The sequence below is a fragment of the Echinops telfairi genome, unplaced genomic scaffold (genome assembly GCF_000313985.2).
Source record: "Echinops telfairi isolate 266 unplaced genomic scaffold, ASM31398v2 ScPeMD7_7469;HRSCAF=8507_0, whole genome shotgun sequence".
NCBI lineage: Eukaryota > Metazoa > Chordata > Mammalia > Afrosoricida > Tenrecidae > Echinops > Echinops telfairi.
The window spans coordinates 25,429,367-25,443,251 of NW_022111372.1; the positions used below are offsets into that span (position 1 = coordinate 25,429,367).

The window sequence follows — 13,885 nt, forward strand, 5'->3', positions numbered from 1 at the left end:
AGTGCCACCAGGGCTCCTCACTGAGGGTAAAGTAGCCTTGAATTTATGATCCTTCTGGTTGTGAAGACAGCCAATAGTGCTGGCCCTTAACTGAATATGCTAAGGAATGTTGCAGTGGTCCCTACCCGTCTGCTCGGGAGAGGGCTATTGTAAGTGAACAATCACCTGGCTGTAGTATATGTACAAGGCAGGTCCTGGACAGAGATTTGATAACCTGAAGTGCACGAAGGCCACATGTGCTGGGTGCCACCACTGAAGAAACCTTACCGGGAGGCTTCAGGGTAACGATCACAAGTGTCTTTCGGGTATGGTTCCACCCTGTGGTCACGTCGGTTGCTCTGCAGCCGTGGAGCACATGGGGCAGGAAACCACCCCGAGGCTGGACAGTCTGGGTCCCAGGGAAGGACGCTCAGTCCTTTGAGGAGAGATGGGCCAAGAACGGACGCTGAGAGGTGCCTGGCTCCCTACACCGTTACCCTCCCTCAGGCCCTGAGCCAAAGAATAAGGTAGGATGCATTCAGCGTGCTACAGGGCCTGGGATATGATGAGGGTTCAGTAGATGTTCTTCCTACCAGACACAAGTGCTCACAAACGGTCAAGAATCTACACAAATCACATTCTCCAGCCAAAAGTGTTTAAACAAAAATGAGCGTTGTTTCTTTTCATTAAAAAAACAAAAACTGCACCTTCAGTCCTTGAAAACTGTACGTGTGATCTAGCTGTCCCCGAGGGGGCTTTGAAGCAGGAAATACTGAAAGAAAGCGGTAAGGCCCACTGGATTTCTATTTTAAAATAACAACAAAATAGGGTCTGTTCAGGAAGCATTTTATTGATGCTCCAGGAAGCATTTCATTGATGCTCCAACTTTGAAGAATTTTCACTGACAGAAAATCAAGACGGTCACACCGTCTCCCGTATAATCCTGCTCAGCTTCTGAATCTTGGACTTGGCCGACATATCCACGTACTTCTCGCCAATGCGGACAATCATTCCACCCATGATTGATGGGTCAGTCTAGGAAGTAAAATCACATGAGATCAAATAAGCAAGTGAAAAGGCGCTGCAGAGTCTACATGTGCTATGCAAAGTAGGGCCGTACGTACGTACGTACATATGTATGTATGTGCGCCCAGACAAGGGCAAAGCGAAAATCATGAATGCAATCATTTAAAAAAGTGAATACAGTTTTAATGAAATATACACTGGGGCAAATTAGTATATAATCAATTAGAACTAAAATTTTCACTAATATCCCCATAGCCATTTCAAGTTTTAAATAGCCCAAGGAAACACATCACAAACAATTAACCTACCTTCACCTCCAATTTCAACACCTGGCCTTGGCTTAGGAAGCTGTTCAGGACCGTTTTCAATTCAGAGAGAGAGGTGTTGTCTAAGGACTAAAAAAAAGCACAAAGCCCCTTCAGGTCACAGACAATAAGTGTTGCAGGCAGGGCAAAGGAGCCAGCAGTCCAGGGCCCATCCCAAGACGGGCCTATATGAACCCTGACCGTGGGGCTCACAGGAACAAAGCTCCCGGCAGCTCAGTCACCACTCAAACGTTGATCTCTGCCCGTTTCAGGACAATTCGCAAGTGATTAGGGGTGACCTCCTGAAACTGATGCCACCTGAGGGTGTGAGCCCACTAGCTGCCCTGAGCAGCCCCGGAGGCCTGGGCCTGCCTTTGCAGGGAAGCTGCAGCTTCACCTGGTTCTGCGTCTCTACACCAGAGCCCGTACCCGGGAGCCCTGCGCTCCACCTAGCACAGCCGATCCCTGCCTCACTGAGAGCCCAAAGGCAGCAGGCACCTGTCATCTGCCCGCCCGCTTTCTTTCTTGCTCAGGTGGGACCATGAAGGATAAGGCCTCTTACCTAGCACAAACCCTACCTCCCTAGCTCTCTACCAAGACTCCAAAAAAATCCCACCAAAATATCTCTATCACCTGGTAGAGCTGACAATGGCTTTCTTTGAGGGTGGTGGTTGGTCAGTTTCTCCACGCTCAAGCATTATTCACGGAGACTCGGGGATCCAAGACCCCAAAGCATCCCATTTCTACAGGTTCCAGGCCCCACACCTGTTGGGAGGCATTTTACGAGCATGGCTTCTTTAACTCTGACAACCATGGAGGCAAGTGGTTAGGATTCCGTGGTACACAGGGAGAGATTTATGGAGGCCAAGAAACTTGTCCAAGGTAGACTTAGCAGCAAGCGAGGATTACTGCTAGGATGTGAAACCCAGCTGATCCATCTCCGCCCTTCATCAAATGTGAGTAATTATGAAAAAAAACAAACAAACCAAAAAACCAGGAAAGTTCCTCACTCAGGAACAAACCCTAAAAGCATTAGCAACAGTAGGTCCAAAAATCCTTAGAAAAACAAGGACCCTTACAAAAATCCTATCTTTGTGTTGTAACCCAGGCAGCCCCTGGATGACAACTGAGAGCCAGTTCAATCTGCACATACCGCAGAACAGTGTAGCAGTTCGGTCAGCTAATGGTTCAAGGTGCCCTGGTGACGCAGCGGACTAAGCATTTGGCTGCTAACTGCAAGGTCAGAGGCCCCAACCCATCAACCACTCCACTGTCAGCTCCCATAGATTTAGCCTTCGGAACCCCATGGAGTAGTTTTATTCTGTACTACAGGGTCCTGAGAGTTGGATTTTGGTTTAGTATATTGTACATCGTGTACCTTTGTACAGCAAAAAACCATTAAAGAAAACACTTTCAGCTACACTAAGCGGTCTTTAACATCACGGAGTAGTAATGACATTTTCACACATATTGCAAGTTGAGTGCTTTTGTTAGCAGGACTCACTGTATATAATTTGAATTTTTAACACACTAGGCTTTATGAGTAAACTGTAGGTGTAAACTGGACATTCGAGACTCCAGTACCTGCCTGTATTTGAAGACAAGAGCTACATCGTGCGGTGACGTCCCCACTGCAGACAGAGAGAAGGTGTCCCAGATTGGCCGAAGGTGAGAACGCCCAGGCAGATATGTGATGGCGGGTACCAACTACTTGATACCAAGTATGCAAAGATACGTGTATTGCACTGTTAAGTTGTCTCTTTGTAAAACAGTCTAACTCCACAAGAGCAGTCTTTTAAATACTGAAGCACTGACCTAGATGTGGCCGGGAACTGGTTGTTCCAGATAAATCTGTCACACTGCCTCCCCAGCAAGAGTTTTGTTCTCATGATGTATTTGTTCCTCCATGGACAAAGTTAGGCTGGGAAGAGAGCACAGAATGAGAACTCCTTTTTCTGGGGAGGCAGTGCAGCTGAGCTCCAGGAACTGAGGCAGCCACCCTGGACCCCACATACCTGTCCTCCACATGGATCTTCCCTGTGAACCACCTCAATGGGCTATCAAGCACCCAGCAGATGGAAAGGCTCCAAAAGGGCCCACTTCAGCAAGTCAAAAAGGTCAGAGACTTCTGCCCCCACCTACTCCCACAGGAGACCAAAGAGTACAGCTAGCATCAACTACTTCAGGTGGCGTTTCCACAATCACTCGGACCTGCTCTAGGGTGCGAACCACTAGTTGTGAACACTTTTTATGGTTCTTAACATTTTCAGCCAGTTTGCAGTTCTTATGAATAACACCATGGACTACAGAAGTTCTACTGCCAAGTGGAGACTCACAGAAGCTGGTATAAGAATGAACAACTCCCTCAAGTGATCAGAAGTCACTCCTCACTTGAGGTGTTTAGTCCCCACCCCCACCCCTGCCAATGAGGCATACTGTGCCACGGCAAACACAGCGGTCAAACCCACACTTACAGACGCAGTGGTGACTGTGCAAGGAACCTCTCCACGGTGGACACTCATGATGGTCGAAAAGGCCGAAATGACTCCCGGGGCGTTGTTCAAGCGACCATTTTCAGCAAGCAAATCTGGGAAAGTGAAGGTCTCTCTCAGTGTCGAGCAGTGACACTCACCCTGCACGCTCCCGCCTGTGTGCTCACGCAAACCACTGTTCTAATGTCCTCTAAGGGTGTGACTGGAGAAGGAACCCAACTTCTTATTCAGACTGGACCCCACCCAGATCTGCAGCAGACCCCAACACCTGGCTATCAACGAACACGCTGCGGCTCTAGTCAGAGATGGTCAAGCAAGCATACGCTCTGCGGACTCATCTTCTGAGTTGGCGATGGGGAGCTCCTAAGCAGGCCACATGTTCCCGCCTGCTCTTACTCCAAGGACGCTCGGATGCTCGGGGCCAGACGGCGGCCTCTGCTCTACAGGTGCAAACAACCGCCGAGGCACTTTCGGCATTCTCAAAGTCTTTAGGCCATGTGTTCCCAAACTGAATTCGTCTACCACCCTTTTTGCAGAAAAAAATGACTCGGCACTGCCCTGGCAATTAGAAACGTTTGCTCCATGGTCCATCCTGGATCGTTTCAGTGTATCCCTCCCCTCAGGGAGTGCTATGGCCCACTGCTTTAGACAGAGCTCCTTAAACTTGATGGGCAAAACCCCCATTCTGGGATCTAGGGCAGATGCAAACTCTGTTCAGCAGGTTGGCTGAGTCCCGAGTTGTCTCTGTCAAACTGCCCAGGTGACGTGGGTCCTCCCGTCAGGGGCCATAGCCCGAGCGGCCCCGTGACAGCGCCCCAGCACTCACTGATCAGGTTGGTGGTGATGGGAGAAAGCCTCTCTTTGGCGGTGATGTCACTCAGGCTTTTCACCTTAATCGAGCGCTTCACATGGGGATTCAGAATTGCAAGAGCCACTTTGGGGTCCTTCAGAAGTTGCTAAAGCACACACAAGAAGGCATTTCTTAAATTTTTTAGAACATCAACAAAATACAAGGGGTACCCAAAAAACCCCAAATGTTCCAAAGCAATGTTTTAAAATTTTTTACAAAACAACCATCTCACCATCAAAGGTGCATGGGGCAAGAGAGACATGCCGTTTTTTGCCCAAAACTGGCACACGGAGATGGTTGTGTGAGCAGGTGCACTGTCTTGTTGCAAAACCAGTCCTCCATCTGCCATATATCAGGCCTTTTTTGGTCACACACTGTTACACTATCTTTACAGAACCTCTAAATAGAAAGCTTGATTAACAGCGTCTCCTGGTAGAACGAACTCCAAATGCACTATGAGTAGACATTTTTGCTTTTTAGGATAGCTTTTGGAAAATGAAACTGTCCAAAGATTCTTCTCCCTCCCACTTCCATGAGTTCCCCATACTAGGCAGACTCTGGTGACGCGCCCCCCAGAGCAGCCCTAACCATGTGCCGGATCGCCCAGCAGGCCTCCTCAGCCATTCCCGTGGGGCAGGGCCTCCTGAGTGTGCTGCTTCATGCGCAGCCTGGCCCTAAGGGGGACACAAAGACGCTGCTGACACTTCTAGCATCACCTCCGGGGGCCAGGAGGCCTGGGGGTGTACACATGACTCCGTGCTAGCTGAAAGGGTGGAGGTTTCAACCCAATTCAAGTGCCTTGGTGACAGGATTGTGACCTGCTTCTGGAAAGTCACAGCATGAGCAGCTCTACGGAGCAGCTCCACAAGCTGCACTGACTAAGACAACGAACAGCAGCAGCAGCAACACGAGTCAAGAGGGAGGGGGATAAAAACTGCGCGTGCTACCACCAAGCCAAGACCACTGTCTGCTGTGTCCTATCAGTACTGCCTGCATTCAGTGACCACGCTAGCCTTTGCCACTGGGCTGCTCCGCGTCAGGTCAGAGTTCCACCGATTTGGGATGGTCCCCACATGGGCCCATCAGTTATATACAACTGCCACTCTTTAATTACTCTGCTAGCACCCCTCCAAGACTCTTGATCGGAATCCTAATGGTACCTTATCTGGGGCAGCAGGTTAACAAGCTACATGTTGCACATGGCAAAAAACAACACATTTTTAAAAAGTGATCTTAATTCCATTTTTCTATAAAGTTTTTGAAATCCCATCTATATTTTGATTTTGCCTGTATTTCTTCCCTTATCTGAAATCTTGGTTCCTAGTACTAATATCCTTATATAAGGGGACTTCAAAAAGTTTGTAGAAGAATGTTAATTGAAAGAGCAATAGAATTTTTCCACAAACTTTTTGGGTCACCTTCAAATGTACCTATTTTAATATGTATACAAGTTTTTAAAAAGCTAACACCAACCCATTACAAGGTTGGGTATATAGCCCACCCCCCAGGAGGACAACAGAAATGTGTGTGAAGGAAGACAATGCACAGGAAATAACAAAAACAATATATAATTGATCAAGGATTCATGAAGATGGGAGCGTGGGGGAGGGAGGGGAAAAAAGAGGTGCTGATACCAAGGGCTCAAGTAGAATGAAAATGTTTTGGAAATGTTGATGGCAACATATGTTCAAGTGTGCTCAATACAATTGAATGATGGATTGCCATCAGATTTGTAAGAGCCCCCCAATAAAATGATTAATAAAAAAATAAATAAAATAGCTAATACCTAATACTTGCCAACATAGTAACAATATGTTCAGAAAGAAGAGCTTAAAACATTCTGTTGGGTTTTTGGGCAGTCTTCTCCCCCTCCAGATGTTACCTCATTAGGGATGCATACTTATGTAAGGTAAGGAAAAACAACTCAAATGCACGTAATGACCAGAAGGCTACTTACTGCTACTCTTAACAACTCCTTTTCCACTTGCTCCAGTTTATTTTGTTTTGATGCAGCAGAATAAAGGGCAGTGGCATAGCGACCTTCAACACCATGGATTTGAACAGGTGGCTTTAGATCAAGGGCGGGGTAGAGAAGGCAAAAGGAAAACCAGTTGAGATGAGATTACACTGCCAGTAGAATAAGATGTTTACAATTCCAAGCATACATAGCCGATCTAAGTATGTTATTACAGAGCTAGCCTGAATGGCGATTCTTGGACACATCACGGATGCTTTCTTGGCCCAGCCACGCCCTCTCTGAGCCTCCAACTCCTCATCTATAAAGTGAGCTTTTGAGAAAATGGTGCTTGAAGTCCCTTCCCATTCCAACTTGCTAGGACTTGATGATTCCTACTTGGAGATGTCCTTATACTTCCTTTGCATTCAGTAATTGGAAATTCCAGGCACAGGAAGCTCCAAACATGGACAGAAGACATTTTGAACATGGTAAAGCCAGAAAAAGGTTGCTTATAAAACATATTTTTAAGAAGCCTACTCTTATGCACTTCATGGGAACACTAAGTCCCTTACAGAGGCTTACTGTTCAGTTTACTGGCGCCCTTTAAATCTGTGTAGTTTCTAATGCTTGAATTGTTTCCCACAATCAACCACAGATGTTGTTCAGCACCTGACCACAGGTGCATGACTGCATGTATACCTGTACTGCATGACTGTAGTGGAGTTAGCTCAGGCTTTTAAGTGAGACTTTTTATTCTAGTATTAGCTCTAAGATCAAGCTGAGTTATCTTTGGCCAAGTTTCCCTAGAGCCTCAGTTTCCCCTTTTGTGAAATGGGAATAATGGCTACTCCCAACCACTGTTACAAGACCTAGAGAAGCTTGCACATGCCAAAGTCATGCCTGGACCTGCCATGCATCAGGTACTCAATACTGTCCCCAGACTACCCCTCATCAGCCCCATTTGAGACCCACAAACCAAGGAGAAAAGATTTAAACAGTTGCTGACTCCCTCTCACCTGCTGTCCAATTACAACAGAATATAAACCAACATACCCGCACCAGCTTGGCAAATGGCCTGATCACAGAAGTACTGAAGCATCGCACCTTCAAAACAAGAAAACAGACCAAATGAGGTTACTTGAAGGACTTAACCCAACAGTACATTCGACATTTAAATATAACTTGTACATGATTCGTTTTTGACGTTTCTTTGTACCGTCACATTGATTACAGGATGATGAGCTGCTCTTTATTACCAAAGAGTCAATTTCCCCAATAAGAATCAACTCAAGTTGAGAAATCACCTTCTCACTAACTCCCTAGTTTGTTGGGAATGGACTGAGGCTAGCACACAGGTATGAGAAAACACTAACTGTGCTACATTGCTTACTGAAAAAACAAAATGTGTGTGTGTGGGGGTAGGGATGTTTATAAACTCATTGTCTTCAGCAGTGTTTGAATAAAATCCGACATGATATGCAAGAGATGTACCTTCTTTAGGAACCAAATGATATCTCAAAGAATTCTTGGAGCATAAACAGCAGACTGAGTCTGAGCTAAGAACTGGCTCTATTTCTTGTCTCTTAAGGGTCAGAGGTGGAGGGGCAAAGGTCATCTTCAGGGACCCAACTCTGGAGAGTGTCCTACCTGCAAACTAGCAACGGAAACAATGCTGTAATCTGTCTGTCAAGAAATCCAACCTCATGATAAGATGGAGTATCTAAAGCACATTCCCCATCCCGGCCCCCAGCCTCTCTGTGGAAGGATGCTTCCTGAGAACTTCTGTCTCGTTGTCTCTAGAAAAAGGAGAGGTGCTTTACAAATATTCCGTATCACTGCTGGCTACCCCGACAGCGTTTAACACGCCAGTAAAGGAGATGATGATTTTGCAGGTGGCCCACGTTCTTTCTTCGGAATCCAGGGAAGCTGGGCCACTCACTTCTGCGCCCCTCAAGCCAGCTGCTCCCTAGGGCTGGGCTCGGAGGGCGCCAAGGACGCGCACGCGCAGCCCTACACCCACCGTCCCGGGGGAAAAGCGGGGACAGCCGAGCCGCTCCAGGCCGCCGCGTCCCAGACTTGGACCAGCGGCCATGCCCAGCCGTGCCCGGCGCGGAGGGTGGGGAGGGATCCCCCCGTGAGCTTTAGAACCTTCGTTTTCTCACCTGGGAAAGCCGGGTCACTGCTGGGCCAGCCATCTTCCCCCGGACGGCTGTAGGTCAAACCCAAGACAGAAGCGGGAAGGACATGATGGCGCATGCGCGCGTCGGCGTAAGCGCTTGGCCCCATGGGAAATGGAGGCGTAGAGTTTTGAGCGCACGCGTAGCCACGCGTCTCTTGCTGGGAGTTGTAGTCCTTGGAAGGTGGGCAGGAGGCGCTGGGGTCGGTCGTGGAGGCCAGCAGGTGAGGCTAGACTGTTCTGGACAGTACGCCAAAGTGAGAATTCTTGAGTTACTGACCAAGTGGCCCTTTCTTGTAGGATGAATTTACTGTCCCAATTTTAAAAATGTACATTTTAAAATATAGTACGTTTACATTCATCACCAGCATTTTTATCCCTTCTCTCCTACCATTCCAGGTGTGAACACCACTGACTCGGGGTTTGTACCTGGCTTCTATTTCTTCTCCAAGCTGCCCTCCCCCATCTTACCTGGGTATAGCACTGACTTGTTTGTGGGGCCTGGTGAGTTTCTGGTGCCTAGAGTCACGCTTCTGGGTAAAGTAATAAACGTTGGACTGTTAACTGCCAGGTTTTCAAATCCCATGCCTCCCATTCCCCTACCCCCCAGCAGCCGCTCCTGGGGAGAAATAAGAGGCTGTCTGCTCCTCAATGCTTCTCAAAGCCTCAAAGCCTCAGACACCCTATGCCCCTGGCGGTGGGTTTTGTTTGCGTGTGGGTAAGGTAGAGTGATTATCAGAGCGCTGAATTTAAAGGAGAGAACTGAGGCTCAAATAGGGTGATACTGAAACAGAACCCCGTGCTAGCCCCACCTTAGACACTGTCTCCTCATTCATAAAAAGCAACCTGTCTTCAACCCATTTCTCCCCAAACGGCGCTTACTCTACTTTTCCTTCAGTAGGAAAGAATTAGATCGAGGAACACGAGTCAGGGTTCCCTGGGTGTAATAATGGGGTTTTGTAATCAATTATTTAAAAATCACACTCAGCCCTATGCTGCTGCTGCTGCTATAGGTGGCTTTGAGTGGGTTCTGACTCATAGTAACCCGGTGTACGACAGAACGAAATATGCTAGCCTTACAATTGTTCTAAAGTTTGAGCAAGTATGTGGAATTCAGCCAGTTCGCACCAGTTCAGCAGAACCCATACCTAATTTTTTGTTGAGTTCGGCAAACCGGTTGTTAAAGTGGCCCTTGTAATCAGGGTTCTCTCTAAGGTGGGCACCTGGGTAGCCACCCATTGTGGAAATCACAAATTTATAATCCTTACTCTTTTTTAACGTTCATCTGTGCAGCAGGGTATTCTGAGCACCAGCGGTAATGTTCATTCTGTCTATAGATATAAAAAAATTACATGGAACTACGTAATTCAATTCATTGAAATTATTCATTTCATAAAACTCATTATACTTTTGATAAAATACATTTTTCTTCCCTTGTGCTTGTAACTTCAATAAACAAACATGATGTAAAGAGAAAAAGTGCCCAACAAACAGAGGGTACTCGCTGTCACTCCCTTCAGCTTTATGCTATGCCCCAAGTCCCCACAAGATGTTAGGACTGAATTATGCAATTCCTGAAAGTGCTCAAAGAGCTAAAAATATTGTCAGAACAATTGCTGTAAGTTCAGCAGAAGTGGAAATGGGTTTTTCAAAGGTGAACATCATATGTTCAGAGAAGAGAGAGCTTGTTTTTCTAATACATCAAACACAATGACTATTGTCTAATGGGCCTACCTCTAAAGGAATGGGACCCTACTCCTATGGTGAAAAGACGGTGCAGGAGAAATCACACAGCCAATGATGCTTGGATAAAACGGAGACTATTGCAAGTGAGGATGCCAATCAAGAAGTAATATGGAGATAATTTAAATGACTTTTCATTGTTTGGGGTTTTTTCTGGCCAAGTCTTATTTAATATTTTCATTACTATATTAAAATTCTTATAACATAATCTAGGTTGTGAACTTCTTTCAGTGTTCTTAATTAAGTGTAAACTGTATGAACTAATAAACTATCTTTCAGTAAAACTTTTTTTAATCTTAAGGTCCTTAGGGGAGTGGACCGGTTGTTAGATTATTTGAATGCCACTCCTGGTTGAGCCCTTGTTTGCAACCCCTGTGTCAGTCCATGTCTACAGGGTCCTCCTCTTGATGTCCTTTCCCAGGGAGGGACCTCTCCTGACAGCAGAGGTGAAACCACGTATGCCATCCTCACTTCTAAGGAGCATTCTGGTTGTACCTTTTCCCAGAGAGATTGATTCGTTGTTCTGGCAGCCCGTGGTATTTTCAATATTCTTCACTAGCACCATCATTCAAGTGCACCTATTCTTCTTTGGCCTGCCTTATTGAATGCCTAACTTTCACATGAAGATGAAGCTGTATCATGGCTTGGGGCTTAGTCCTTGAAGTGACATCATTGCTCTTTAACCCTTTAAAGAGGTGCTGTGCAACAGACTTGCCCAGTGCAACCTACTGCTTGATTTCTCGATTGCTGCTTCCATGAGCATGGATTATGTATCCCAGCAAAATTAAATCCTTGATGACTTCAATTTTTTCAAAATGTACTTAATGACGTGGGAAACATATTAAATACACAAGGAAAAACTGCAAGCTTCATTCTCTGTGTGTTTTAAGGAGGAGGCATCTGTATTATATGAAAACAACAAGAATGCAGGATCCTACAGATAGGACTATCGGGCCAGCTCCACTACGAGACACTGTGTCCCTCACTGACCCATAGCTCTTCAGGGGACAACACTGGAGACACAGTGTGGGAATTGTGCCTGATCTTACCCCAACACTAAGGGCATGGAACAGCAAGGGGAACAGCAACGAAGTGCCCAGCGAATATCAGAAATAGACTTTGGGGCCAGGGCGAGGCACCCCATCAGACTCAACTGGAAAACACTCCTAAAGATCAACAAACAGACCTTGAACTATTTACAGGCTTTCTTTTTTTGGTCATTTTGTTTTATTTTGTTGATTTGTTTTGCTGTCTTGTTTTTTGTGTATATTATCTCTGCAGGTCTATCTAGATAAGACAGGTGGGATAAACAATCTGTAGGAGAAAACAATGGCCCGATGTTTGGGGGGACATGGGAGAGTGGGAGGCGGGGGAAAGGAAGTGGGTGTTAACAAACCCAGAGACAAGAGAACAACAAATGATCCAAAATCTATGGCGAGCAGGGTGTAGGAGGCCTGGTAGGGCTTGATCAAGGGCAATGTAACTGAGAGGAATTACTGAAACCCAAATAAAGGCTGAGTATGATAGCTGGACAGGAGGAAAGTAAAAGGAAATAGAGGAAAGAACTAGGAGGCAAAGGGCATTTGTAGAGGTCTAAATACAGGCATGTCCATATGTAAATATGTTTATATATGAGGATGGGGAAATAGATCTATGTACATATAGGGTTAGTACTAAGGTAGCAGATGGACATTGGGCCTCTACTTAAGTACTCCCTCAAGGCAAGAACACTTTGTTCTATTAAACTGGCATACCAGGTTGCTCACCTTCCTGACATGATAGCTGAAGACAAAGTTGGTGCATAAGCAAATGTGGTGAAGCAAGCTGATGGTGCCCGGCTATCAAAAGATATCGTGTCTGGGGTCTTAAAGGCTTGAAGGTAAACAAGCAGCCATCTAGCTCAGAAGCAACAAATCCCACATAGAAGAAGCACACCAGCCTGTGCGATCACAAGGTGTCGATGGGATCAAGTATCAGGCATCAAAGAACAAAAAATCATATCACTGTAAATGAGGGGGAGTGCGGAGTGGACACCCAAAGCCCATCTGTAGGCAACTGGACATCCCCTTATAGAAGGGTCATGGGGAAGAGAAGAGCCAGTCAGGGTACAGTATAGCACCGATGAAACATACAACTTTCCTTTAGATCTTTAATGCTTCCTCCCCCTGATTATCATGATCCCAATTCTGCCTTACAAAGCCGGCTAGACCAGAGGATGCACACTGGTACAGATAAGAATTGGAAACACAGGGAATCTGGGACAGACAAACCCCTCAGGATCAATAATGAGAGTATCGATACCAGGAGGGTGGAGGGAAGGTGGGGTAGAAATGGGGAACCGATTACAAGGATCTACATAGAACTCCCTCCCTGGGGGACAAACAACAGAAAAGTGGGTGAAGGGAGACATCAGACAGTATAAGACATGACAAAATAATAATTTATAAATTATCAGGGGTTCGTGAGGGAAGGAGGATGGGGTAGGGAGGGGGAAAATGAGGAGCTGCTACTAAGGGCTCAAGTAGAAAGAAAATGTTTTGAGAATGATGATGGCAACAAATGTGCTTGATACAATGGATGTATTTCTGGATTGTGATAAGTTGTATGAGCCCCCAGTGAAATAATTAAGAAAAAAAAGCAGGATCCTATTGTAAGGGTTTTTGGGGCGTGAAGCGGAATTAAAGGTCCAATTGGTAAAGTTTTAGAAGCAGGCTTTATTGAGAAGCTTGCGGACGGGTTCAATAACTCACGTATTGAGCTAATGAAACCGCGCGAGGGGAATTTCTGGCTGAGTTTTTATATCCCCTGGTGGCAGGCACAGCTGCATACAGGGACTTCAAAGGGAAGCGCTCATTAATTTTATCTATAGGTCCGGGATGGGTGGAATAAACATCTTCAAGGGATGCAGGGAAGTGGTCGTTAATCTTATCTATAGGTACCGGTTAATCTTATCTATAGGTACCGGGGTAGGTGAAGTAAACATCTTCAAAGAACATTCTTTCTCGGGGATATCTGGTTTTCAGCGAGGGGAGGGGAGGCCGATGTGAGGGAGGCCCATGAGAGGTGAGTTCTGAGAACCAAGAAGGTGCCGGATTCAAAATGGAGTCCCTTGTGCCAAGACCAGGTATACCAGACTCTGCCTTATAGTGAAAAGGGGCGGAGTCAGTCTCTTCTGTAGCTGCTTCCTGCTGGTAAAAGGATGACGAGTTCAGGAATGGAAAGGGGGGGAATTTAGGCAGAGTACTGGAATTCCTGGCCCGGCACAGGGCAAAGAGGTTGGTATTGTTGTAACATCATCTGATGGACTGCTATGCGGGTGATTTCACGGAGTCGACTCTCTAAGAGCTGGATAAGGCA

At 46.3% G+C, this 13,885-nt stretch overlaps 1 protein-coding gene across 1 annotated transcript; it reads right to left on the reverse strand.

The window, feature by feature from the left end:
- Positions 1-809: 809 nt before the first annotated feature.
- On the reverse strand, positions 810-8,840 carry ATP5PO (ATP synthase peripheral stalk subunit OSCP). The gene is made up of 7 exons (XM_004697339.2): positions 8,772-8,840; positions 7,663-7,713; positions 6,610-6,720; positions 4,629-4,758; positions 3,785-3,897; positions 1,314-1,400; positions 810-1,014 (listed from the first exon to the last, which is right to left on the reverse strand). Exons 1-7 carry the CDS (start codon positions 8,802-8,804, stop codon positions 901-903), a joined length of 639 nt encoding a protein of 212 aa, XP_004697396.1. The 5' UTR covers positions 8,805-8,840; the 3' UTR covers positions 810-900.
- Between the last annotated feature and the right edge of the window lie 5,045 nt (positions 8,841-13,885).